Source organism: Notolabrus celidotus, chromosome 21 (genome assembly GCF_009762535.1).
Source record: "Notolabrus celidotus isolate fNotCel1 chromosome 21, fNotCel1.pri, whole genome shotgun sequence".
NCBI classification, from domain to species: Eukaryota; Metazoa; Chordata; class Actinopteri; order Labriformes; family Labridae; genus Notolabrus; species Notolabrus celidotus.
The window spans coordinates 5,399,063-5,423,856 of record NC_048292.1 but is presented as its reverse complement, the minus strand read 5'-3'; the positions used below and the strand labels follow the sequence as shown (position 1 = coordinate 5,423,856).

Genomic DNA, 24,794 nt, shown 5'->3' with positions numbered 1-24,794 from the left:
CTCCCTTGATGAGCGTGGACGCCTTGGAATTTGCAAACGCTCCCTTGATGACGTCGATCCCAGCCGTCCAATCAGAGCAGAGGAAGTTTTGTTTCCGGGAATGTTTGGTGATGTGGCTCCGCTCTGACATCCATCCGAGGAAATATACCAAATAACAAGCTTTACCTGGGAAGCACTCTCACAGGTGAGTCAAGTGTCCTTTCTTTTTCCAGAAACGCAGCCCTCATGTAGCTGCAGGGAAGCCTTGTCACGCTCGAGGAGGACACACTCAAGAGAAGCAGGTTTAGTGGGAATCCGCTCTTATTTAGTGAGTGTTAGCTAGCCGAGCAGCTTTAGCTCACTTACTGTATCGTGGAAACTACAGTCAGGGTAAACAACCGGCTGTTTCCACGGTGTGTCCCGTTAAAGACACCGAGTCTCACTCTTTAAATGCGGCTACTGCTCTTTGGAAAGGTCGCTGTCCAGCCGCGTGAAAAGTTCCCCGTCCATGTTCGCTTTAGCTAGCTTTAATCTTTGCTGTTCACAAAAAGAGTGACGCAGCCGCAGTGGAGAGTTCGGAGGGTTCGGGAACACTCGGTCCCGTCCGGGTCAGATCGGAACAGGGAGGCTAGGGAGCGTCTGACAATGTGTTGCTTCGGAACAAGACGGGGAGTTAGATATTTGGGAATAAAAGTTTCCCTTTAACCGTCCTGTTATGTTGTGGGTCAAATTGACTCTTTTTAAAGTTCAGGAATCTACAAAAAAAATGTTAAAAGTTTTTTTCAGGTATGAAACGTCTTTGCAATAATAATAATAATAATAATAATAATAATTGTATTATATTTTATTATTTGAATCAGTATTATCTAAACCAGGCATATCCAAAGTACGGCCCGGGGGCCAATTGCGGCCCGTGGTCCATTAATTTATGGCCCCAAGCTTCCATCTTAAATTGTGTTATTTATAGCAAAGAAATTAATCACCTTTGAATCATCTGTACAGTTTCTTTCAAGTGCACAAACAAAACTAAATTCAATCCAGAAATGTCTCAAAAAGCTTCATATGGACTACCTGTCTAAAGCCAAAGCTCTGGGAATTCAAGACGGCAATAAAGAAGAAACACAAGAACTCTTAAAGCTGACAGTTTTTCAAATTAATGTTTTTATCATGGTGTGAAAATGTTCTTGATGAACACTAAAAGTTCAGAAGACACAAAAGAGGACACAAGACAAGATCAAAATTATGTAATTGTACAGAAAAGGCAAAATTTGGTGCAAAAAAAATGTTCAGAACTCAGGAAAATAATGATTTTGTTCTTAAAATGTTGTCTGCTGGTCAGAAAAGTCTTAAAAACAACATGAAAAAGAAGATTGATGAAATCCAGATCGTGATCCTGCCATAGAAAAATAATGAGACAATATTTTTCCCACATTGCCCGACCCTAATGAAAAACATTTTCCTCCAGAAGAATATAAAGTTTGCAAATGTTTACATGGCTTGTGGAGGACTACCTAGTTACTGATTTATTGAGGGGAAAAAAGTAAAACAACTGTTATTAAATAGAGTTCATTTATTACTTTTATGATTACTAAGTCTCAGTAGGAGCCACTGGCCCTGAGGTTTTCTGACAACGTCAAATGTGGCCCTCTTTGAAAAAAGTTTGGACTCGACTGGCTTCAACGGTGAAATCGACGTATAAAATAAAAATGGTTCATTTTACATTTTAGGTAATATTTGCCTTCCAAACCAGCTAAAAACAGCATAGAAATCTGGGCAGCATGTGACAGAAGAGGTGTCTAATGTTAAGTTATCAACATCAGTAAAAAAAAAAAAAAAAATCTATGTCATGTACAACTATTGTATTTATATTTAGGTCTTTCCAATGTACATTTAAAAAAGTTTTAACACGAATTTTCATAATAATTACATTTAAAAAATGTTTATTGGGATTTTTCGAACACTTTTGAATCATGAAATATGCCCCGGGTCAAATTGACCCAGGAACATTATTGCTGTCACTAAGAAACAAACATAACAGGAGGGTTAAGCAATGATCGAGCTGTTTATTTACTTCAACACAGTTGGGTAAAATATCCCACATCATATATGTGGTTAATATGGCGAATAAATTAAAGGCACTGTATGTAGAATTTAGCAGAACAGACAGAAAGTGAATATAATATTTATAAGTATGTTTCAATGAGTGTATAATCACCTTATTTATAGAGGATTTTGTATGTGTGAACTTAGAATGAGCCTTTTATATGTACATAAGGACATGGAACCCTTCCACGGAGGCTGCCATCTTGCTCTGCATCATTTCTACAGTAGCACTGAATGGACAAACTTGATTGTTTGATAAAGGAGGGATCATACTTATCATGCATCACAGGAGCTTCTTTCCCAGGGGTTAAGCAATACTGTTATATATTCCCCTTTCTACACACTGTCCCTTTAAAGGTCCCAACTCTTTAAATACACTACTTTAAAAGCTCTGTTGTGGTAATGAAAGTCTGATGGACTGAAAGCAACAAACATGTCAAATAGTGGTTAACCTTTGAGTTGTTTACTTTATAAACTGGTTATTGCTTGGCACATAAAATCACACGTCTGATCACACAACACAAGCTGTGAAGTCGAAAAAGATGACCTGGAAAACACATCAATACATTCTTTAAACATGCGAATGTCACGTTTCTCTAGTTTTCCCTCCTCAAATCAGTAAAAGTGTCAGCTCTGGTGAAGTACAGATACCGCTACCTGCAGAAACTCTCTGCAGAAACACATTCAACACCGTGACTATGCTTTGACTTTAGAGGAGACGTGTCAGTGAGCGTCAGTGTCAAGCAGCACCTTAACTTGTTCTCAGCAAATATATAGTCAAAGGACAAGTGTACATATCTGTCAATTTGTTCTGTGCACAATGAACAAGGACAGGTTTATGCATGCATTGGTTCAAAATTGTTGAAAATACCACCGTGCACGTGAAGCATGACACATAACACATCAGACATGAGTTACGTTAGTCTGCCCTCTAAAGTCTGAATATCTCCCTTCACAGTGCCGTCCTCATGTTCAGCCGTCTGGCCACCGTCCTCCAGGAGCTCTCTGGGGAGGAGGACCCAGATGGAGACCCACAGGTGAGCACTTACGTCTGAGTGCATGCTTCTTATCCAACTCTGAAGGAATCGATCACAGGTTTCATGCGTCGTCTTCAGAGGTTTTTCTCCTCACTTGGAGCATCGGGGGCAGAGGGATAGACGAGGTCATCTTTTCATGTTTGAGGAGTAAAGATAGAGAGCTTCTGAAGGCGTCCTCTCTGCACAGAAACTGGAGAGAGCTGTGCAGGAATGCAGCACTAGATATAAAAAAAATGCACATTTACTGGCTCCAAATAACGTAGTGGAATAACTATTTGACCCCTGGAGTTGGCATGTTCTCAGCAGCATATTTTTTTATTTAAAAATATGTTGTAACTCAAGTTTTCTGACAAAAAATGATGCCACAAGCTCAACCAAGTGACAAAGAGAGAGTTGTTCTTCAGTCTTTAAAAAAGATATAACTCCTCTTTTCCTGTTTCCTCCATCAGGGCATGTTGGTGCCTCAGCTTCCTGCAGGTGAGGGCCAGGTCTCTGCTGAGTCCGAGGTACCAGAGGAGGCCGTGGAGAGGCTGGCTCACCTGGAGCAGCTGGTGGTCCAGCTGAAGGAGCTCATCAGGGACAAAGACATCCAGCTCGTCCAGAGAGACTCCCAGCTGTCAAACAAAGATGCACAGCTCAAGGTAAACACAACAACTCTCTCTGTGTGTGCGTGATCAGTTACCGTTTTGTTACATAGATTAACATCTCTTTGACTTTTCTGCACAGGGTGAGAAAGACGAAGCCGAGGCTCGCTTCACCAAACTCAAACTGCAGGCCAAAGCCAAGATGGCCTCCCTCAACAAACAGATAACACAACTGAAGGGCCAGGGAGGAGAGGCATCAGTAAGTCTGAATGATCTAGAACGGTCCTAGTCTTTGTTGTTTCTTTGGATGTCCTCTGACTGGATGGTCTGTTTGTTCCCTCAGAGTCCAGACAGCTCTTTCACAGGAGCGTCCGCTGCTGTCGAGGAGGAACTCCAGGAAGTGAAGAGGAAGCTGAGCGAGGAGGAATCAAAGAGCAGAGAGCTTCAGGAGCGGCTGCAGAGCACAGAGCAGATCCTTCAGGACAAAGACTCTACACATGCTGAACAGGTGACAGGGCTGTGTTTAAAACACAAATATAATTATTTTAATTTATTTATTTATTTTTTTCTTTAAAGTGTACTTTATGATTTTATGTTATTATTCTAATTCTAATTTATAAAATTATTTTGATTTATTAATTTAGCATTTTTATTTTGTATATATGTATTTACTCATTTTTAATTTTGTATTATTTATTTATTTAATTTGACTTTATGACTGTGGACTAGTTGTTTTCAAAACACTTCTTAAAATTATTTGAATTTATTAATTCAACTTTTTTATTTTGTATGTATGTAATAAGTCATTTTAGATTTCTGCATTAGGCATATAGATTTTTTTTAAAGGATATATTTGAGCATGAGCTCTGCCTCTGAGTCTAATGGCTACAATGTTGTTTTGTGTTGTGTTGGCTGAGTCTAATAAAAAAGTTAAACATGTTTTAAAAAAACATATATATGTGTAATCTGCTGACAAACTCTAATCATCAATGTACAACTCTTCTTTGTTTTGCAGCTGATGAAGCTGCAGGCGGTGGTGTGTGAGAAGGATGTGCGCTTTCAGGAGCAGATCCAGAAACATGAAGAGGAGCTGCTGAGGGTTTCATCACAGCAGAGCAATGATGGCGAGCTGCAGCAGGTAAAAATCAGAAACATGATGTGACTGATGATGTACAGGCGGTTTAGTGATATTTGTCTCTGACTGGGGAAGGGGATCAAAACCTGGATCCTCAGATTCAGCACTCAAAAATCAATAACGTTGGAGCTTAATGATTCTGCTATCAAGTCCTGTGGGTCCTCAAGCTGAATCCTTTAAATCACATCACTGCTGCACAAACATGCTTTGATTTTCTGATACAAATTTTAATGAAGTGAAAAGTTATTAAACTACACAACAGAGAGTTCTGGTGCTCAGTTTCTCCTGAGGAAGGCTGCTAACAGGTCCTTAGTTTGACTAAAAAACTGAAGATAAGGAGAAAGCAAAATGCAATTTATGTTGTAAGATAATTTCTTGCAACTAGGGGAACAAATCCTCCATGACCAAGCACATCACTGCAAAAACTCAAAACTAAGCAAGTGTTCTGGTACAAAAACACCTTATCAGACTTCATGTAAGCCACATTAATCTAAAAAATCCAGAAAAATGTCTTATTTTATGATATTAGACAAATAAAAATTCTACCACTGGGGTAAGAAGAATGTACTACTGAACTTTCTAGAATTAAGAAACTTGATAAGTAAAGATTTCTGACCTCATTGGAACATATTTTTTACTTATTTCAACAAATTCAGATCTCATTTTTGGCGTGTAAGATATCAAAATAAGTCATTTCCAGGTTTCTGGTTCAGGTTGCTTTATTTGTACCCGTAGGTAAATTTGTTTTGCTGCCAGTGAGATATCAGATCATGACATACAGAATTACAAAACAGATGTAACATTAAAGAACACATAGCAGACTTCTTTATGGTCTAGATTCCATGTTTAAGGCATATCAGAAAACAAACAACCAATAAAAACGATTAAATACGTTTCAATAAATAACTCCAGTTTGTGCCAGTGTAAGAAGATCTGGACTCCAGACTTCAAATTAGAATTTTGAGTCTGTATGTGCAAAGAAAATGTGGCTTAGATTAAGTCTGATGAAACACTTGCTTAGTTTTGGGTTTTTGCAGTGATCAGAGTTATGCATCATCTTCCTCTTCCTCAAAGCAGCCGTGTAGCCCCACCCAAACTTTGTAGCAAGTCCTGATAGTTAAAATCAACCTAGTGTTGTAATCTGTGATGAAACCTGCAGGATAAAAGCCCATTAGCTAGATAAACAGGTGACATGAGGTTGTGTTGTGATGTGTTCACTGTCTGCTCCTTCCTCGGTGTAAAAGTAACAAGTTACACCCACGTGTAACACAAGCAGGTCTCGTCTAACTGGTACACAGGATTCAACTAAGTCGAATGTCAGGTTACACCCAGGCATGCACTCCTGGGATTTGCCTCTTTTGTGGTCTCATGCCCTCTGTCTCTCCTTCTCCAGGCTCTTCATGCATCACAGCGGCAATGCGAGGAGCTCAAAGAGGCACTAAACTCTCGAGCTCAGGTTCTGGAGATGCTGCAGGAAGAAGTGAGCAGTGCTGATCAGCAGAAACAGGTACAGATCCTGTTGCTCTTAAACACTGTTTGTTCAGAGACTGAATGTATGTGTGCTCAGAGACTGCTTCAGATACCGGCAGATATTTACAGATGATGTCTTGAATACCTCTCTGGCTTGATGAATACAAAACTCCTCAAACAGACACACCCCACAGCTCCACGGCACGTCATCTTAAGGCCTTGTTTGGCTGAGCCACACAGCACACACCCCGCTCACATCCTCCTTCTCTCTCTCTCTCTCTTCTCAGATACTGACAGCTCAGTTCCGGCAGATGGAGCAGGAGCTTTCTGAGGCCTTCAAGCAGAGGGAGGAGGAGAGGCAGCAGTGGGCCGAACGGGCGAGCAGAACCGATGCAGACCTCCGAAGCAGCCTGGAGGCTTTGGACAGAACAAACATGGAGGTGGCGAGGCTGCAGGGCGAAGTGGTGTCACTGAGGGAGGCGGAGCTCGTGAGTATGGACGTTCTGGAGAAGGAAAAGATGGAAGTTGCCAGGTTGGAGAGAGATCTGGGTCTGATGAAGGAGGCTGAGCTTGCGAGCGGTGATGCTTCAGAGAGAGACAGAGCGGAAATAGTTCGGCTTGAAAGTGAACTCACATCCATGAGAGAGGCAGGCGACAGCGCCGGCCAGGAGACGCCAGAGTCAGATAAACTCCAGCGAGAGTTGGCTTCACTCAGAGAGGAACACGAAGACGCCCTGAAGAAGAGCGAAATGTTGGCTGGTGTCTGGAAACAGCTTCGATCTCTAACTGAGGAAGATGTTGAGGCTGCAGAGGAAGAGTCCGTCCCCGCTGACCTCTCTGCGTTCGTGGACACGATGCGGTCTGTAGAGACTCGGCTGACTCGGCTGAGAGACGAGAGCAGCGAGAGAGAGAAACACTGTGCCGAGCTCACCCACTCCATGGAAACCCTTCAGGGTAAGAAGATGTTCTGGTGTTGTTTGAAACAGAAACTCACATTTCGTCAGATATTTCAACATTCATCTTTTGATTTTCAGAACAACTCGACAGAAGAACCACGGAGCAGGAGGAAACCACGGCCAAGGTAGAAGAACTGGAGCAGAGGGTTGTAACGGTGGGTGTAGATCATCTATAAAAGGTCTGGTTCAAAGGAGTAGATTAAAGTTATTACGCTGTAATCACAGAAATGTCCCAGAGAAGATATTACTAAATACATCAAGGAGATAAATAAAGTCACAAGATGAGAAAAAAAGACTTAATTAGGTCAAATATTTTATTGAATCAGTGAACGGTCAATCAGGTGAGGATAAATTCAGTCTTTTATTGTGAGGACGGCAGAGGACAGAAATAATAAGGCAGCAAATGTACAATCTGTCACACAACTGTAGCGCCCCCCTCAGGCCTGGAGAGCTCCTGCTGTGATGATTAGTCATGGAGCAGATTTCTGTTACTTTCAGGCTTGATGGGATTTTGATTTAGCATCATTTTAGTCTGACCTGTAAGTTAGCCGTGGCAGCACCTTTCCTCACCTGGCTGCTGTTTCAGACATAGATACAGTTTTTGAGTTTAATCGATTTTCAAGTGCCGCTCATTTCTCCTCATATTAATCTTTGTGGCTTGGCGGCCACCTTAGTTTATCAATTTCATTATTTAAAGATTCAACATTATAGGAATAAAATAAGAAGCATTGATTCATAGAGTTAAAAAAAAAAGTAAGTAATATTTTTAGGCTTTTAAACCTTTTATTTTTAGGAGGAATACAATTATAAAAAAGGCATGATTATAAATGAAATACTTAAAAATAAAATAAATCAACACAGTAAAATTAATAAAATAAGTAATACTGGAAAGAAAAGTAAAAAATAAAAAAGGTAGAGTTAACAAGATCAGATGAATACAAGATGTAAAACAGCTAGATTAAAAAGGTAAGTCTTAAGTTTACTTTTAAAAACTCCCAGTGGTGATTAAACAATGGTTTACAAAGTGCTTGAGAACCCAACAACAAAAAGAGCCTGAAAAACAATTTAATTCAAACATCAAGAACGCAATTCACCTGTCATCACAAGAACCCAACAATATTACCTGAGACCAAAGGGACCAAGAAAGTGAAACAATTAAAGCAATACAAGAAAGAAAGAGAATGAAAAAGGGCCTACAAACAGTAAAAAAGGAGTAAAGCACTAAAAGAGGGATAGAAGCAATAAGATGAAATAAAAGCAATACAGAGATATAATCATCAGTATACATAAAACATTTAAAGATTAAAGAGATGAAAGAAATTAGAACAAATAAATGAAAGCTAATACTCTAAAAATCTGTGCCCCCTTGAGTTTACTTGCACCTTAAAACTCTTAACAAACAGGATTTATTATAAAATGAGAAAGAATCAAATAAACTAAATTAACAAAACACAACACAAACCCTGAAGAGGCAGCAGTCCCTGGCTCCACATGTCTCGTCACTCCTGCAGGCAGCTTTTAAAGGCCCAGGACCAGGTGAACCTCGTTATCAGAATCACAATCACAATCAGAATCAGCTTTATTGGCCAAGTATGCTTGAACACACAAGGAATTTGACTTTAGTAAACTGTGCTCTCTTTGTACAAGGCATAAGAATAAGAATAAGAATAAGAACTACAATAAAAAATAAAATAAAAAATGTAATAACAATAAAATCAGCTATAAATACAAAGAAACAACAAATAGGCTTGACTAATATGTACAGGCTAAAATAATATGATAATAGTGCAGTGGAGAGTTGCAGAGGTAGTTTTACATTATAAAATAGAAGTTAAATAATACAAAAAATAGAAATATGGAATTCTGCTTTGAGAATTGTTGCATTGTGTATTTACATGTATATTTACAGAGAGTATTGATCCAACAGGTATGACACTGTTATGGTTTAGTGTTCATCAGAGTGACAGCCTGGGGGAACAAACTGTTCTTATGGCGGGTTGTTTTGGCGCACAGTGATCTGTAGCGCCTGCCGGAGGGGAGGAGTTTAAAGAATTTGTGTCCAGGGTGTGAGGGGTCAGCGGTGATGCTACCTGGCCGTTTCCTGGCCCGGGACCGGTACAAGTCCTGGATGGGGGGCAGGTCGACACCGATGATTTTTTTCTGCAGTCCTTATAGTCCGTTGCAGTCTGTGTTTGTCTAGTTTGGTTGCAGAGCCAAACCAGACAGTGATGGAGGTACACAGAACAGACTGGATGATGGAAGTGTAGAACATGATCAGCAGCTCCTGGGGCAGGTTGAACTTCCTGAGCTGACGCAGGAAGTACATCCTCTGCTGGGTCTTTTTTCTGATAGTGTCTATGTGGGAGGTCCACCTCAGGTCCCGGGAAATAGTGGATCCCAGGAACCTGAAAGAGTCCACAGTAGACACAGTTCTGTTCAGGATGGTGAGGGGGGTGGGGTGGGGTGGGGTGGGGTGGACTCCTGAAGTCCACTGTCATCTCTACCGTCTTGAGCGGGTTCAGCTCCAGATGGTTCCGACTACACCAGAGTGCCAGCTGTTCCACCTCCTGTCTGTAAGCAGACTCGTCTCCATCCTGGATGAGACCGATGACGGTGGTGTCGTCTGCAAACTTTAGGAGTTATCTAATTAGATTCACCTACAGGGGAAAATAGACACACAGAACAAACATACAGATGTGTAGTTTTTATTACTCAGGACACTTTAAAAGAGACGATGTGCTTGAGGAGAAGACAGCGAGAGACTGGAGACTACAGCCTCTTTAAACGGAGTGTGCACATTGCTCCAGCCACTCCTTATTTATAGCATATAACACAACCTTAAGTTTTCATGTATATAGAAAGTACTCTGCATGCTAGAGGATGATGTTTAATTTACTCCCCTTATTTCTGACTGCTGTTCGATCAGACAGATTTGTGCAGACAGGGAGCAGACTAAGAAACTCCCTGTCCCCAAACCACCTCCGTCCTGCAGAAAAGGTTGCACTTAAATGTAAATTTTGTGTTCCTTATCCTTCAGCATGCAGCATTAAAGCAAAGTGTGAATGGGACCTGAAACAGGCACTACTTAAAGCACATTTTGGGAACATTTTGGGCTTAGTATCAGATGTCCGCAGCTTGTTTTCCTGAAGATGTAAACTTCAAAAGGGAATCTGAAATAAGCTTGGCGATACTTTGACAGTGTGATCATCTCTCCGTCGCTTTAACTTCAAAGTTTCCTGCAGCAGTCTTTGTAAAGACTTTCTGTTCTGCTGTGTCTCTGTTTATATGATTAAAAGGTGTTCACATTTAAGATGTGTGCCTGGAAGCTTAGTGTAAGCTGCGGCGAAGAAGTTCACAGAGTTCTGTCTACAGATGGAGACAAGCGTGTCATGTGCACTTTTCCCCCTCTCTCTGAAAGTTTGCAGAGTTAACTTTTATCAGCAGAGCGGGGCGGCCGGGCTCGTCTTATCCTTTCACCTGCTCCGAGGTCACACAGGTGTTTGGCCCCGGTGATGTAAGTCAATCCCAGACAGGTCAGCAGCGGGGTCAGAGACAGACAATACCTGCACTCAGTGCAAGGAAGTGTGTCTAATCCGCCCTGCACTGATCCACTGTTATGACCGACTGTCTTAGCATACACACCTGCAGGTGAAGGTGAGCTGAAGTTTGTGCTGTCTCAGAGGTCATACAGAGCATGTGAAATGTTCACCTTCTTCTTCTGTGTCTGCAGGATGATTCAGTTTTAGATGATTAATCTTACTATGTGTGTGTTTCAGATGTCAGACAAGGAGGAGGTGACCGAACCGTCATCAGAGGATTCATCAGAAGATAAAAAAGGTGAGAAATAAAGTCAAACGTTGGTTATTCCTCTTAAAATGGAAACAAAAATCTGACAAAATGGTGCCGACTGTTTACTTTCTGTTCTGCCAAAACAAATAAAAAGTTCTTATGTTCAGAGGTTCTTTGCTCTGAGACAGTTTGTCCCAAGACTCAGTGTCAAGGACTGATTTAACTGCAGCAATGGAAAATACTGTGTTGACAAGTGAACCTGAAGTATACGTGTGTTTGACTGAGTATTTCCATCAATGACCCAGCTCAAGAGGGAGACGCACACCATGCCCAGTATTTAAATTACACTATTAAACCAGATTAAATATTAATAGAAGGGGGTGTGGAAGTCAGTAAAGTCAGAGGAGTGGAGTAGGAGGAGTGTGTGTGCATGAAAGGTGAATTTAGAGTAACTGAATCAAACACAGTGTACCTGAGATCACAGCAGAGACTCTAGCTGTTTTCGAAACCGCCTACTCTACTAGCAGTACGTACTGATTTGTACAAAATTCAGTATGTAGCATTTGAACAAGAGCAAAATCTGCAGTATGCAAAAACTACCTGGATGTCGACGTGGCTCCACCCATTTCTGTAAGCGCTTCTTTCTCCTAGCCCAGCAAGGGAATTGATGCAACTCTGGATCCGTTTTTCTGGTTTAGGTCCAGTTCTTAGGTGTTCCAAACTCAAAGGACTGGTTCCAGTTAAGGCACTGGCTCTGAACCATCCCTGGAACTTACTTAATAGAAAGGGGTCAACAGGGCTGCAGGTGCCTCATTGGTCAACAGAGCTGTCAATCATGACGCCACACCCGTCTCTTTAGCATCAAATAACTAATTCAAACTAATTTAGTCAGAATAATGAACACAGTGACATAAACCAGCATGATAAGAACTAACTGTAATGACAGAAAGCATTGAAGACCTATACTCCAGCCAGCCACCAGGGGGAGCTCTAAACATTTGAGCTTCACTTGAGCGTAGCTGTTCTTCCTTTACGTTTACACCACAGCTGTAAAAAGTTATTTTAAGATTCTTTGTACAAAGTTTGATGAAATAAAAAACTATGATGGCTTAGAGCTGAACTGATTGTTAAATAATGAATGAATAAATCAACAGAGGGCGAGTGTTTCAGCCACAAAGTTACTTTAGAGTGTGCCTGTTTTATATCTTTCACTGCAGACTGAATTATTTAGATTTTTCTACTTTTGGTTGAACAAAACAAGGAATTAAAACACAAAAATCATCACTTCTGAAAGCACCTGTTGCAGCTCAAAGTCACATTATTAACAGTGAGTTGTCGCACTGATATTTGACTTGTTCCTGCTTCTTCAGCAGTTGTTAAAAACTAAATGTGTTCACTAGTTGCTCTCTGAGTGTGTGTGTGTGTGTGTGTGTGTTGTCCTGATTCCTCTCTCCTCTGTCGACTCCCACAGAGCGCATCCTCCAGCTGGAGCAGCAGCTACTAGAAAAAGACCACGAGCTGCTCGCTCTGCAGGAGTCCCTCACAATCGCTGAGCATCACATCGCCTCTCAGGATTCATCATGTGAAAAATGTGACCACGCTGCAGCTCAGGTTCAGGATGATTCCCCTCACAGTCCCGCTGCCCTCCCAGACTTCACTGAGGATCCACAGGAGGAGGAGACAACCTTAGTGGCGGAGGACACCTCCGTCCTCTCCATGTCTGCTGATAACGAGAGCAGCCCAGAGCTCATCGGACACCAGTCTGACTCCCCGGAGGAATCCAAAGGGGCTTCTTCGGACGAGATGGTGGCTAGTAGTGATTCAGAGGTCGCTCACAGCAGCTGGACCCTCCTGGAGGCTGTGAACCAAGATGGAGGTCAAGACTGGCCCTCTGTGCTGCAGGACTTTGGTCAACTGCAGCTGCAGTCGTGGGAGGCGACGAGCATGGAGTCTGAAACCTCCACAGTTCAAGTCGAGTCCTCTTCTGTCATCATCAGGGAGACGGTGCAGGTTCATGTGTCTCAGCAGGGTTCTCTCTCTGCAGAGGGCGGCAGCTCCTCCGGGCAGATGTTCGCTCAGGTCTTAGCAGAGGAACTTCAGAAGAGGTACAGCGAGCTGTTGGCTGAACTGCAGAGACTCAGAGACTCAGCAGCAGAATCACAGGAGAAAATCAAGAACCTGGAGGAAGAAACACAATCTCTTATTCTGTCCAAAGAAGAGGCCGAGTCCCAGAGCAACAGATTTGAAGAAGAACTGAAGTCGGCAAGAGAGGAGCTGGAAAAACTATCTGAGGAGAGCAGCTCTGGGACAGAGAAACAAAGTGTCGAGATGCAGCTTCTGGAAGAACAGATCGAAATCTTAAGCTCTGACAAGAAAACCAAAGAGGAGAAGATGGAGGCGCTGCAGGCAGATCTGGAAACCGCCCAACAAGCGTTCTCTGAGCAGGAGGGGCAGGTCAGGATGCTGAATGCTCAGCTGGAGGATCGGGAGCTCCTCACAGCCGAGCTGGAAAAGAAGCTGCAGGAGATGGAAAACAGCATGTTGGAGTACTGTCAGACGTCAGAGATACACAACGAATCTTTGTCAAAGAAGGACTGTGAAATCAGCGAGCTGCACGTCCAACTCAGCCAGAAAGAGCAAGAGATGATGGAGCTGAACAACAGCATGTCAGCAAAACTCCTCCAAGCAGAGGAGGAGAAGTTCCAGATCGACGGGGAGGTCGGGAAACTGAAGGAGCAGATTGTGGAGCTCAAGAAAGTCAAAGAGGAGACACAACGAGAAAGTCCTGAAGAGTCGGTGTCTGAAGAAGGGGATGAACTCGTCAGTCTGAGGAAGGAGAAAGGAGCGCTGGAAACACAACTCACGACCACCAAGAGGAAGCTGCAGGCGGCGCTGGTGCAACGCAAAGAGCTCCTGAAGAAGGTCGCTGGATTTGAGGCGGAGGCAAAGAAATGGAAAGAGCAAGGTGAGACAGCAAAGGAAGAAAGTCCTGCAAATGTTCAAGAATCCGAACAGTCAAGAGGACAGGAGGTGCAGGAACTGGAGGCTAAACTCATCAAACTGGAGCAAGATTTAAGATCCAAAGAAGAGGCGTTTGAGATGCTGGAGCAGAAGATGAGCCAGCAGGATCAGGTTCTCACTGAGACGCTGGAGCAGAATAAAAAGCTCAGTGAAGAAGCTCAAACGTCTCAGCAGGCATCAGAAGTTTCCTCTGAAGCATCTGCGTTACAATCCCAGGTGACCTCTCTGGAAGCTGAGTGCGAGTCCCTTCAGAAGAAAGTCCAGGAGGCCCAAGAATCCCGCAAGGACACCATCCGCAAAGCCAAGGAGAAAGACCGGCACCACCGAGAGCAGCTGAAGCAGCAGAAAGAGGAATACACCGAGCTGCTGGAGCGCTTTGAGGTGCAGACCGGAGAGAGGGACGGTCTTCAGACTAAACTGAGAGAGCTGGAGGAAAAACGAGGGGACCATCCACACAGAGAGAACAAACACGCCGCTCAGAGCTTAGAAAAGCAAGCCGCAGGTGACTGGGTCCAGGAGGACTGGGTGGACTTCACCACATCTGAGACTTACTCATCACAACCTCAATCCAGGGATCCAGATCAGGAGCCTGTGGAGCAGCCTGGACTCCTTGAAGGAATCTCTTCACAATCTCTGAGAGATCTGCAAGCAGAGATCCAGACTGTGAAGAGGGGGAGCGCAGAGCTGGAGCAGCAGCTGCAGGAAACACAGACCAGTCTGTCTCTGAAGGAGGCGGAACTGTCGGAGCTGGGCGAAGAGCTGCAGGCGTTAAGAGCGAAGGAACGACAGATCGATGCTCTCTCAGAGGAGATAAACGACCTCAGAGAGAAGTATCACCACGCCGAGTCGTACGCTGAGACTCTGAAAGCAGAGATGGAAGCAACATCCACAGCGGCGTCTGAGGACTCAGCATCCTCCATCGCAGCTCTTCAGGCTGAAGTGCACGACTTCAAACAGTTCCTCGACAACAAGAACGTCCAAATCTCAGAGCTGAGTCAGCAGCTCAGCGAGCAGAACTGCCTCATCAGCTCGATGCAGGACACGGTGTCCGAGAAGGATCAGCTCATTTCCTCTCTGCAGGAAGAGCTGAAGGCTGAGCAGGAGAAGACGCAGAGGTTAGAGGTCGAGATCCCACAGAAGCAAGGGGAGGAAAAAGACAGCGAGGAGAAGATCCAGCAGATGCAGAGGAAGCTTCAGGCTGCTCTGATCTCTCGCAAAGAGGTCTTAAAAGAGAACAAGAGCCAGAAGGAAAAGCTTGCATCGGCGGAGAAGGTCATGTCTGAGCTGCAGAAGAAAATGGACTCAACAGGAGAGGAGCTGGAGACGCTGAGGTCAGAGAGAGCTCGACTGATCGAGGAGGTTGACCGCATGTTACTGGAAAACCAAAGCCTGGGGTCGTCCTGTGAGAGCCTCAAACTGGCGATGGAGGCGGTACTCAACGAGAAAGACGCCTGCAGGAGAGACTTAGAGCTGGCGAAGGAAGAGGCGGCAAGAGCGTGCAGAGAGTGGGAGGAGAAGGTCCAAGGCATGAAGGACGAGTACGAAACACTGCTCAAGTCGTACGAGAACGTGAGCGACGAGGCGGAGCGGGTGAGACGAGTCGTGGAAGCGGCGCGGCAGGAGAGACAGGAGCTCGCCGCCAAGGTGAGGACGCACGAAGCGGCGAGGCAGGAGGCGGCAGGGAAAGCGGAAGAGGCGCAGAAAGAAGTGGATACAGTGAAAGACAAGATGAGGAAGTTCGCCAAAACGAAGCAGCAGAAGATACTGGAGTTGGAGGAGGAGAACGAGAGGCTGAGGGAGACGCAGGAGAGGAGCGGGACGAAGCGAGAAAGCAGGACTCTTAGGGGGGAGGTGGAAAGCCTTCAGGATGAGCTGGGGGCGCTGAAAGCTGAGCTGGACGCCACGGTGGCAGAAAGAGACTCTTTAGGGCGGCAGGTGGAGGAGATGAAGGAACGAGTCGCAGGGACAGGAGAGAAAGAGGAGGATGCTTCTGAGACTGCTGCAGATGTTGTAGAAGAGGTTGTCACAGCTCAGCAATCTGATGTGATCCTGACTGAAGCTCCGCCTACAGAGAGTCACGATGAGGACCAAGATGAACCGCCGAGCACAGAGGAGACGCCAGAGGAACCAGCACGTGCAGAAGAAGCTTCAGAAACACTTTCACAACCTGCTGAGGAAAAAGAAAAAGCAGAAACGAAGGAGAGCGTTGAAGCCTCGCTGGAGGATAAGATGAAGGAGATGGAGGCTGCTGTGAACACAGAAAGGGAACTGTGGCGTGAGCAGGAACTGAAACTCAAAGATGAACTGGCCTCTCTGGAGCGAGATCTTCAGGAAAGCAAAGAAAGGGAGAGTCTGCAAACCTCGCTGGAAACATGCCTCCAAGAGGGCAAAGAGAGAGAGAAGAGGATGATGGAGGAAGGCACGAAGAGGGAGGCTCAGGTCAAGGAGCTTCTGAAGAGCCTGGAGACGGAGAAAGATAACCTGGAGGAGCGACTCATGAACCAGCTGGCCCAGCTCAACGGGAGCATCGCCGGGTACCAGCAGGAGGCCGCGGACAACCGGGAGAGCCTCGCTGATCTACGCCGGGAGGTGGAGAGGTTGGAGAGGGAGCGGGATGAGCTGGAAGCCGAGGCTCAGAGCGAGAGGGACCGGGCCGCCAGGCTGGAGGAGGACTTGAGGCAGACTCAGAGAGAACGGGCTGAAGCCGAGGCGGAGTCCGGGAAGCAGAGGGAGCTGGAGCAGCAGCTGAAGTCTGCGCAGAGGTTCAAAGAAGGCAGTCAGAGCCGCGTTCGTCAGCTGGAGGAGCTGCTGAGGGAGAAGCAGCTGGAGGTCCGTCAGCTGCAGAGGGACTCCATCAACTACCAGGAGAGGATCAGCGAGCTGGGCAGGGAAGCTAAGGCGCTGCAGCACGGCCACGACGAGCTCAGGCAGAAACTAGAACAGTCTCAATCAGAGACTTTGAAGACTACAGAAGACCTGAAGAGGACTGAAGCGGACTTGGCGAGCTGCAAATCTGAGCTGGAGGAGACTCAGAAGAAGGCGAGCGAAGCTTTCGCTGAGAAGACAGCCGTAGAACAGAGCGCCCAACAGAAAGAGACCGCACTGAAAGCTGAAGCAGAGCAAACCTTGGACTCTGTGAGGTTCAGGCTGGGAGCCGAGCTGAAGGAGATGGAGCTGAGACTGGAGGAGGCGTACACGGAGAGAGAAAGAGAAGAGGAAGCCACGCTGGAGGCGAGAGAGATCGCAGAGGGAGCTGAGAGACGGGCTCAGGAGATGCAGGCCCGCTTGGATGAGTCTCTGGCCAGGTTAGCCGCCTTCTCGCGCTGCATGTCCTCACTGCAGGACGACAGGGACAGAGTTCTGGATGAAGCCAAAGGGTGGGAGACTCGCTTTAACAACTCTCTGCAGAGTAAGGAGGCTGAGGTACGAGACGCTGACACACGGTCTAAGGATCTGGCAGAGCGGCTGCAGAAAGAAACTGCTCTCAGAGAGGAGCTTCAGGTGTCAGTGGACCGGTAAGACCTCCTCCCTCCTTATTTCATTATGTTTCATGTTTAAACACCAAAAACTGACCACACTTCTTCCTCCAGGTTAGAGAAAGCAGACAAAGAGTGGCAGCTGAGACTGGAAGCAGAGGAAGCAAAAGTCAACGGGATCCAAGCTGCTCTGGAGGAGGAGACCAAGAAACTTCAGAAGACGACAGCTGAGCTCGAGTCGGCACAGAACGAGACCAAAGCTCTGAAAGACGAGCTAGAGACTCTCAACCAGAGGACCAGAGCTCTGGAGGAGGCTGTAGGTCGCCTGCAGGGTGAAGTGGACCAAGCCAGGACCGAGCTGAGGGAGAGGGAGGCCGAAGAAAGGAGACTGTGTTTGAACGTGGAACAGCTAGAGACGGACCTGAGAACCTCAAAGACCCTGACGGAGAGTCTGCAGACCGAGCTGCACGAGAAGGAGAAGAGAGAAGTGGAGATGCTGGGGGAGAAGGAGACAGCTGTGGCAGAGGTATTAACAGGTTTTTTTTTATCTGCAGCACAGACTGAGGGAACATGAATAAGTGAAATAAGTTTAAATCTGAGTTGTTGTTTTTTATCTCCAGGCGGCAGAAGAGGCGAGGAAGGAAGCTGACAGCAGAGCGCGAGCAGCCGAGGAGGAGCTGGAGCAGAGGAGAGGGGAGCTGAGGGAGCTCGAGGAGAAGCTGCGCAAGGCGGAGGAAGAGAGCAGCGGCAGGAAAACCAAACTGGACTCTTTCACCAAGGCCATGGGATCCCTGCAGGACGACCGAGACCGAGTTATGAACATGTACAAACAGCTGGAGGAGAAACACCTGCAGGTAATGTACAAAAACACACGTACACTAAGAGAGGAGCTTGGTTTAGTGTCAGGTTAAGACGTCTTTGTGTTGTTTTGCAGGTGATGATGGAGAAGGACGGGCTGATCCAAGAGGCAGCAGGAGAGAACAACAGCCTGAAGGAGGAGATGCGCTCTCTGCTGGTCCAGAGAGACGACCTGTACGCTGAGAAGGCGCACCTGTCCGCTCAGCTGCACGGATACCGGGACGAACTGAACCAAGTCCTGAGCATGAAGGAGTCTCAGCAGAAGAAGATCCTCGGAGCTCAGAGAGACCGCATCGCTTCCCTGGAAAAAGAGAGGAAGGAGTTAGAGAGTCAGTTAGGGATGATGAGCAAAGCCAGAGAGACGGAGGTAGAAGCAGTCGCAGTGGAAAGGGAGACGCTCAGCCAGGCTGCTGAAGTTACTGCAGCACCGCAGGTCATCGATGCTCCCGGCGCAGAGGTGGAGAAGCTGAGGGAGCAGCTGCAAGCCGCCAGGGAACGAGCGGAGGCTTTGGAGGAGACTCTGCAGACGGAGAGACAAGAGCAGGAGAGAAAGGGCAAAGAGCTGGCTGAGCTGCAATGGGAGGGAGGAGTGATGCGGACGGAGTCTGAGAACGCTCAGGAGAGGGTGGCGGAACTGGCGCGAGACCTTCTGTTAGTTGAGCAGAGGCTTCTGGAGGAAAGGGAGACAAGTACGCAGCTGAAAGCAGAGAACCAGTCGTTCTCAAAATCCATGGCCTCGCTCCAGGACAGCAGGGACGAAGCGGTGAACAAGGCCCGGGAGCTGAGCCTGAGGCTGGAGGAGATGAGCAAGGCAGGTGGCCACACGGCTCAGATCAGCCCAGCAGGATCCACGGGAGAAGTGTGGGGGCTGAAGAACGCCCTGCAAGCCCTGCAGAACGACCGCGAGAGACTGGTGAGTGACAGGTCTGACAGTAAATGTAAATGAAGATGGAACAACTTTCCTGAGAAGAATAAATCACAAACAGTGTGTTTCTTTTTGTGCACTTCATTTGTTTCCCCTCTTTGAACACAGCTGGAGCAGCTTCAAACACAGACATCTGAGCTGCAGAAGCAGAAGTCAGAGCTAGCTCGGCTCGGAGCAGGAGAGCTGATTAAAGTCAGCCAGGAGCTCTTTGAGGAGAGAAAGAAGAACGAAGACATGCTGAGTGTCTTAATGCAGCTGGAGAACGTGGTGGAAATGGGCAAGCAGGAGATAGAGACTCTGAGGTGAGGAACAGAGTCAGAGTTTCATCTGTCGACGTAAGAAAGAGCATATTTGAGTGATTTTGTTCTGTTTCTCAGACTGGAGCGTATGGACTGGATGGCTCAGGCAGAGCAGCTGAAGCAGCAGACCCTCGCCACGCTCTCAGAGAGGGACCAACAAGTGCGGCAACTCGCCGCCATGCTGGAGGAGGCCCGCGCTCACAAACCCAAAATGCAGCAGGAGCACTATCAGAGAGAGGTAAGAGGTTGCTCTGACTTCTGACTGTAAAGGAGGGATGTGGAAATGTCAGTGAGGTTGTCATCCTTATCTATCCACTTCTCAGGCCAGTGTGCAGGGATTTCTTCTTCTCTTATCTTATTATTGGGTTGCAGAAGGCTTAAAAAACAAACATTTTGAAGGATACAGCTTGTTGCTCCTGATGTTCACTCTCTCCTGTCTTCCTCCTGCAGGGCACAGAGGAGGTGGACAGCGCTCCCGGAGCCCCACAGGAGCGCAGCAGCAGCCTACCAGACACCCACACCTACATAGCTGAAGTCAAAGAGCTACAGAGACGGTATCAAACTTCCCCACAGAGTATGATTTCAGAGTCTTGTGTGTGATGAATTATAGAGGTGTGACTTTGGTTTCTGACTCCTTTACTTCAGGCTGAATGAAGAGATGCAGCAGCGGGTGGCCGTGGAGGAGCAGCTGATGGCCGTTGAGGATCGACTCAGACGGTATGAAATGTGACGCCGGATTGATTCGAGGCATAGAGAATGAAGCTCCTTTTAAGCTGAATTTTTTGGGATATGAAGAGCTTGTAGAAGCTTCATCGTGTGTCAGCACATGTTTCATTTTCAGCTTTCTTTAATTACCACTCTGTTTTTATTCTGGCACACTAATGTACGCTTTCTGTGAAGTTTATCTGCATCTAAATAACTCATTTAGTCCTCCTTTTATGACTGATAAATCAGCAGAATCAACACATTATGACAGCTAACCTCTGTTTTCATTATCAGCAGTCACAGCCAGGCTAAGTGGCAGTCAGAGGAGGAGCACTCAGAGACTGCTGTTTTCATCGAGCCATCGGAAGGAGCTGTCACTCGAGTAAGGCCTGCACCACCTCATTTGTCAAACTAATGACTGTATTAATAAAGACAAATGAGCCGAGTGTTCGCTGTAACCTTCTCCTCCTCCTTCCACAGACTCGGAGAGGCGGCCCGGGTTTGTCGCGGATGCTGCGAGTGGCCTTCTGTTCCCGTCAGCGCACCCCTCTGCTGCTCGGCCTCTATCTGCTCACCGTGCACGTCCTGCTGCTGATGTGTGTGAGCGGATACCTCTGAAAGCAGCTCGCTTCCACACAACCAGGAAGACGAGTGAGAGAGAGAAGGAGATGGAGAAATGGAGATGTGGCACAGGCCTAACCCAAGCCATCAACATGTTTTAATCATAGAAGATACGAACATTGCACTTTACAGGGCTTCATCTTTTAGCCAAAGTATCTACATTTATACAGGATGATGTTTTATTTGCTGTTGTGTTACTTTGAGGGTGTATTATACGTTTTTCAAAACCCAAACATGGATGGTTTAAAGGGACAACTTTTTAATTTAACTAAAAAAAAAAAGAGGACAAGTAGATTCACAATCAAGTGTTTTATCAGGTGTTGGTGTTTATGTGCCTGTAGATTTGGATATAAAGGGTCAGAGGTAGAGAGGAAAAGGCTTGGCTCAGTCACATGGTTACACATTTTGACTATAGACTGTATAAATAACGGCGGTAGCCATATTGGAAATGCAGAACTCAACCAGGCATAGTGTGACGTAAAGAGGCGGAGTTTGAGCACCTAGCCAACAGCTATGTGTTCCCGTCTGGGAGTCAAGTCAGTCATGTCCTTATTTGGGCTCATAACTCATAATCTTAATATCTTCTGAACCGTCACGTTAGAAAAAAAATCACCCTGATAGAGAAATGAGCCACGTAGAGCCAAGCTGTTCTTTGAACCAGGCTGTAAACATGTTTATTAATGCTGCAAAGATCGTCTTTTTTGAATGGGTGTGTATGTGGTTTCCTGTGTTTCTGCAGCCAGCCTCAAGCGGATTCTCGAGGAATTGCAGTTTATAACACGTCCGCATCGGCTTCATAGTTAGAGACCGGAGGTTGCTGCTTGATTTTGACTTAAAACAAACCTTTAGGTTAAAAATCAACAACTTATATGTGTTTTATTTTTTAAATCAGATGGACCTAATTCATCATCATACATTACTTTAAATATGCCTTCCTGTATTATCAAGTTTATTTCAGGTGTTTTCTTAAACTTCACAGGGTAAAAAAGCTTGTTGACCCATTACACCAGATTCATTTATCACATGCGATTACCAACACTAATGAGGTCATTTAAGCCTAATTATATAGATATTTTGTACTTTTGCAACTCTGATAATCCCAGTTCTGATTACTGACCTAGAGTTGAAAGTATCAGTTTTACATTAGAGGATTAGGGCCACTGAAAAAAAAATTAAAAATCTAAGGTCAAAATTTTTTTTTTAATTATTATTCTGAGAAAAAAGTCAGAATTCAGAGAATAAAGTCAGACTTTAAACTCAGAATTCAAACTTTTTTCTCAGAATAATAACTTTAAAAAAATTTGTTGACCTTAATTTTTTTTTTTTTTCCAGTAGCCCTAATCGATCCTCTTACGTACAGTATCACAGGAAACTGAGTAAAACAAATAATGAATGGATGCATTAATGCTTATAAACTGTAGGACGAATAAACCGCTGGGCCGTTGGTTTGCGGTGTTACGCAGAATTCTGTTACCGAACTATTTTGGTTCTGAACAGTTGGGCTAAAGTTAGCCTCTCTCAAAAAAACAGAAAGTGGCATTTCCGTCCTATTTTGATGAAGTATTAATCAAGTTATGATTAAATTGGGAGTTTTAGAGACACTTCTGTCTTATGAAAGCCAGGCTTGTTGTCCCTTTCCCCGTTTTTGAGCTAAACTAACTGCCCAAGCTAGTTTCCACAAGCTAGGTTTTTGTCCTAAGCTAACTAGCTGCTTGTTGTAGCTCTGTGTTTAGATGAGAGTTTAGTCGACCTTGTCTTATAATCCTTGCCAAAATACAACCAAACAAATGTCCCAAAATGTTGAACTACTTGTTTTAAATGGCTTGAGGTTCAGGGTGTGCTTGTTATAGTCCAGTCTCTTCCTCCTATTTAATGCACAAAAACGAGCACAGTGCAATTCCTGTTCCTACACATTCCTTAATGTCCCCCTTTTTTCTTTTTATACCACATTTTATTAAGAAGCATTATACTAATACATGTACATACATATGACTTGTACACATGGTATGTATGCTGTGAGTTTGTCTGTCCTTGCTTCAGTTGCACACTTTGAGATTTCAGTTTGATCTTATTGGATGCTAATGAAGAAGAGGTCATCAGGTGAGCTGTTTGATTACAGCAGGTGTTCATTCCAGAGGAGAAAGACTGCTGTGTTTTCCAATGATATCCATCATACACTATTCTGATGTAGCATAATTTATTGTCCAGCTGTCGACTACATCCATCCATATAATAATAATAATAATCTCTGGTCCTTGTTAATTTAATCTCTAACTGTGGGTGACCTGATTCTCCTCTAATCATCGTCTGTCTTATTCATGTTCTTCTTCTCATGCTAAACACACTGAAATATACTTTTACTGTAAATAACTGTTAAAAAGGGCTGTATAGAAAATAACGTAATAAAGTGGTTGTGGTTTGGATCAGGGGCTGATGGTGTCAAAAATTAATATGCTTATTATTTGAGTGTCTGAAGGAATAAACAGACACTGGGAGGTTTTGTTCAGGTATTTTATTTACTGTTTTTTTTAACATCGTAGTAAAGTTAAACATTTTCTGTTTTATTCTTGCAGTAATTAATTCACAGGTTATTAGTCAGTTTATTTCTCTTAATGTTGGCCACCTTTTATTTTTATTTAAACTTTATTTATTTTATTTAACCAGATAATAACCCAAGACTTCTTTCATAAGGGTGACCTGGCCAAGAGGTCAGCAGCACATGCCATAATAAATAATACATGGTAAAGAGATTACAGACAATAAGTAAAAAACAATCAATAATTTAAAAGGTGTAACTAATTTACAAATAAAGTGCAAGTTGAGATCATAGACAACAATTTAAAAAACCCACCTGAAGGATAGTTATTGGTGACGTACTGTCACATTTTTATATGCATACTTAAATGCTGGTCTTTAAATGTTGCAGTATTTCTCTTTAGGACTAAAAATAATCCAAACTGACTTTTTTTTTTACACCCTTGGTTTAAATATCACTATTTACAATTTTGACTAAAATGACTTTGGATTATGAGTTGAAGTCTTGGTCTGGATTAAACTAGATGTATGTATATTTTCAGTATTCACAGAGAGCAGTATGAAGTAACACATTCACATGTCTACTTTAGTCAATGAATTAGTAACTGGGATAGATACAAATAAAGAAATTCAACAAAGCTAGTGTGTAAGACAGGATTTACTGAAGGGCTGTGTTTTATTTCATGGCAAAAAAAAAATTTGAGGGTGTAACAGATATAAGAAATTATATATTTACGGTGTGTTTTTGTTTAAATTCTGAGGTTAAAGTCAAAATTCTGAATTTCTCAAAATTAAAAAAAATACACCTCAAACAAATATTTTTTGCATTTTGTGTGCTATTTTTGTGTTTATAGTAAATGTGGTCCATACTGTTCCAGGATTTAAAAAAAAGTTTTAATGGTAACATTAAACAAAGCTAGTGTGTAGGACAGGATTAAAACATTTTTACTGAAGGGCTGTGTTTTATTTCATGCCAAAATTTAGTCTGAATATCAAGGAAGAGGATTAAAGCCACTGAAAAACAAAAGTGAAGGCAGGTGAGCAACAAAAAAAAATTTAAGGTGTAATTTTAGTTTAAATTCTGAGTTTAAAGTCAAAATTCGGACTTTCTCAGAACATAAAAAAATATATATATCTTAAAAATAATTTTTTTGCATGTTTTGTGTTTTTAGTAAATGTGCTCCAAGCTGTCCCAGGTTTTTAAAATTCATTAGGTGTTTCTAATTAATGAAGACTCCTGGTTTAACCTGTGTTAGTCTGCCCGCACGTGTTTTACAACCACTACTACTGGAGAGCTCACA

General features: G+C 44.2%; 1 protein-coding gene and 1 long non-coding RNA gene across 3 annotated transcripts; one reads left to right on the top strand and one right to left on the bottom strand.

The window, feature by feature from the left end:
* Nucleotides 1–47: 47 nt before the first annotated feature.
* golgb1 (golgin B1) lies at nt 48–23,381 on the top strand. Of its 2 annotated transcripts, none has more exons than XM_034673346.1 (20): nt 48–184; nt 3,041–3,119; nt 3,569–3,760; nt 3,846–3,962; nt 4,047–4,211; nt 4,719–4,841; nt 6,232–6,345; nt 6,596–7,262; nt 7,343–7,419; nt 11,041–11,101; nt 12,525–17,589; nt 17,665–18,076; nt 18,171–18,404; nt 18,485–19,321; nt 19,442–19,635; nt 19,711–19,870; nt 20,083–20,186; nt 20,278–20,349; nt 20,632–20,719; nt 20,818–23,381. In XM_034673346.1, the coding sequence occupies exons 2-20, from the start codon at nt 3,051–3,053 to the stop codon at nt 20,953–20,955; spliced, it is 8,889 nt and encodes a 2,962-aa protein (XP_034529237.1). In that variant the 5' UTR covers nt 48–184; nt 3,041–3,050; the 3' UTR covers nt 20,956–23,381. The 2 variants fall into 2 exon arrangements, with proteins under 2 accessions (XP_034529237.1, XP_034529239.1); XM_034673348.1 differs by having other exon boundaries at nt 20,635–20,719; nt 20,818–21,389.
* LOC117804899 lies at nt 5,540–8,807 on the bottom strand. The gene is made up of 2 exons (XR_004629287.1): nt 8,727–8,807; nt 5,540–7,445 (listed from the first exon to the last, which is right to left on the bottom strand). It is a non-coding gene; the product is annotated as an uncharacterized LOC117804899 (long non-coding RNA).
* Nucleotides 23,382–24,794: the final 1,413 nt, after the last annotated feature.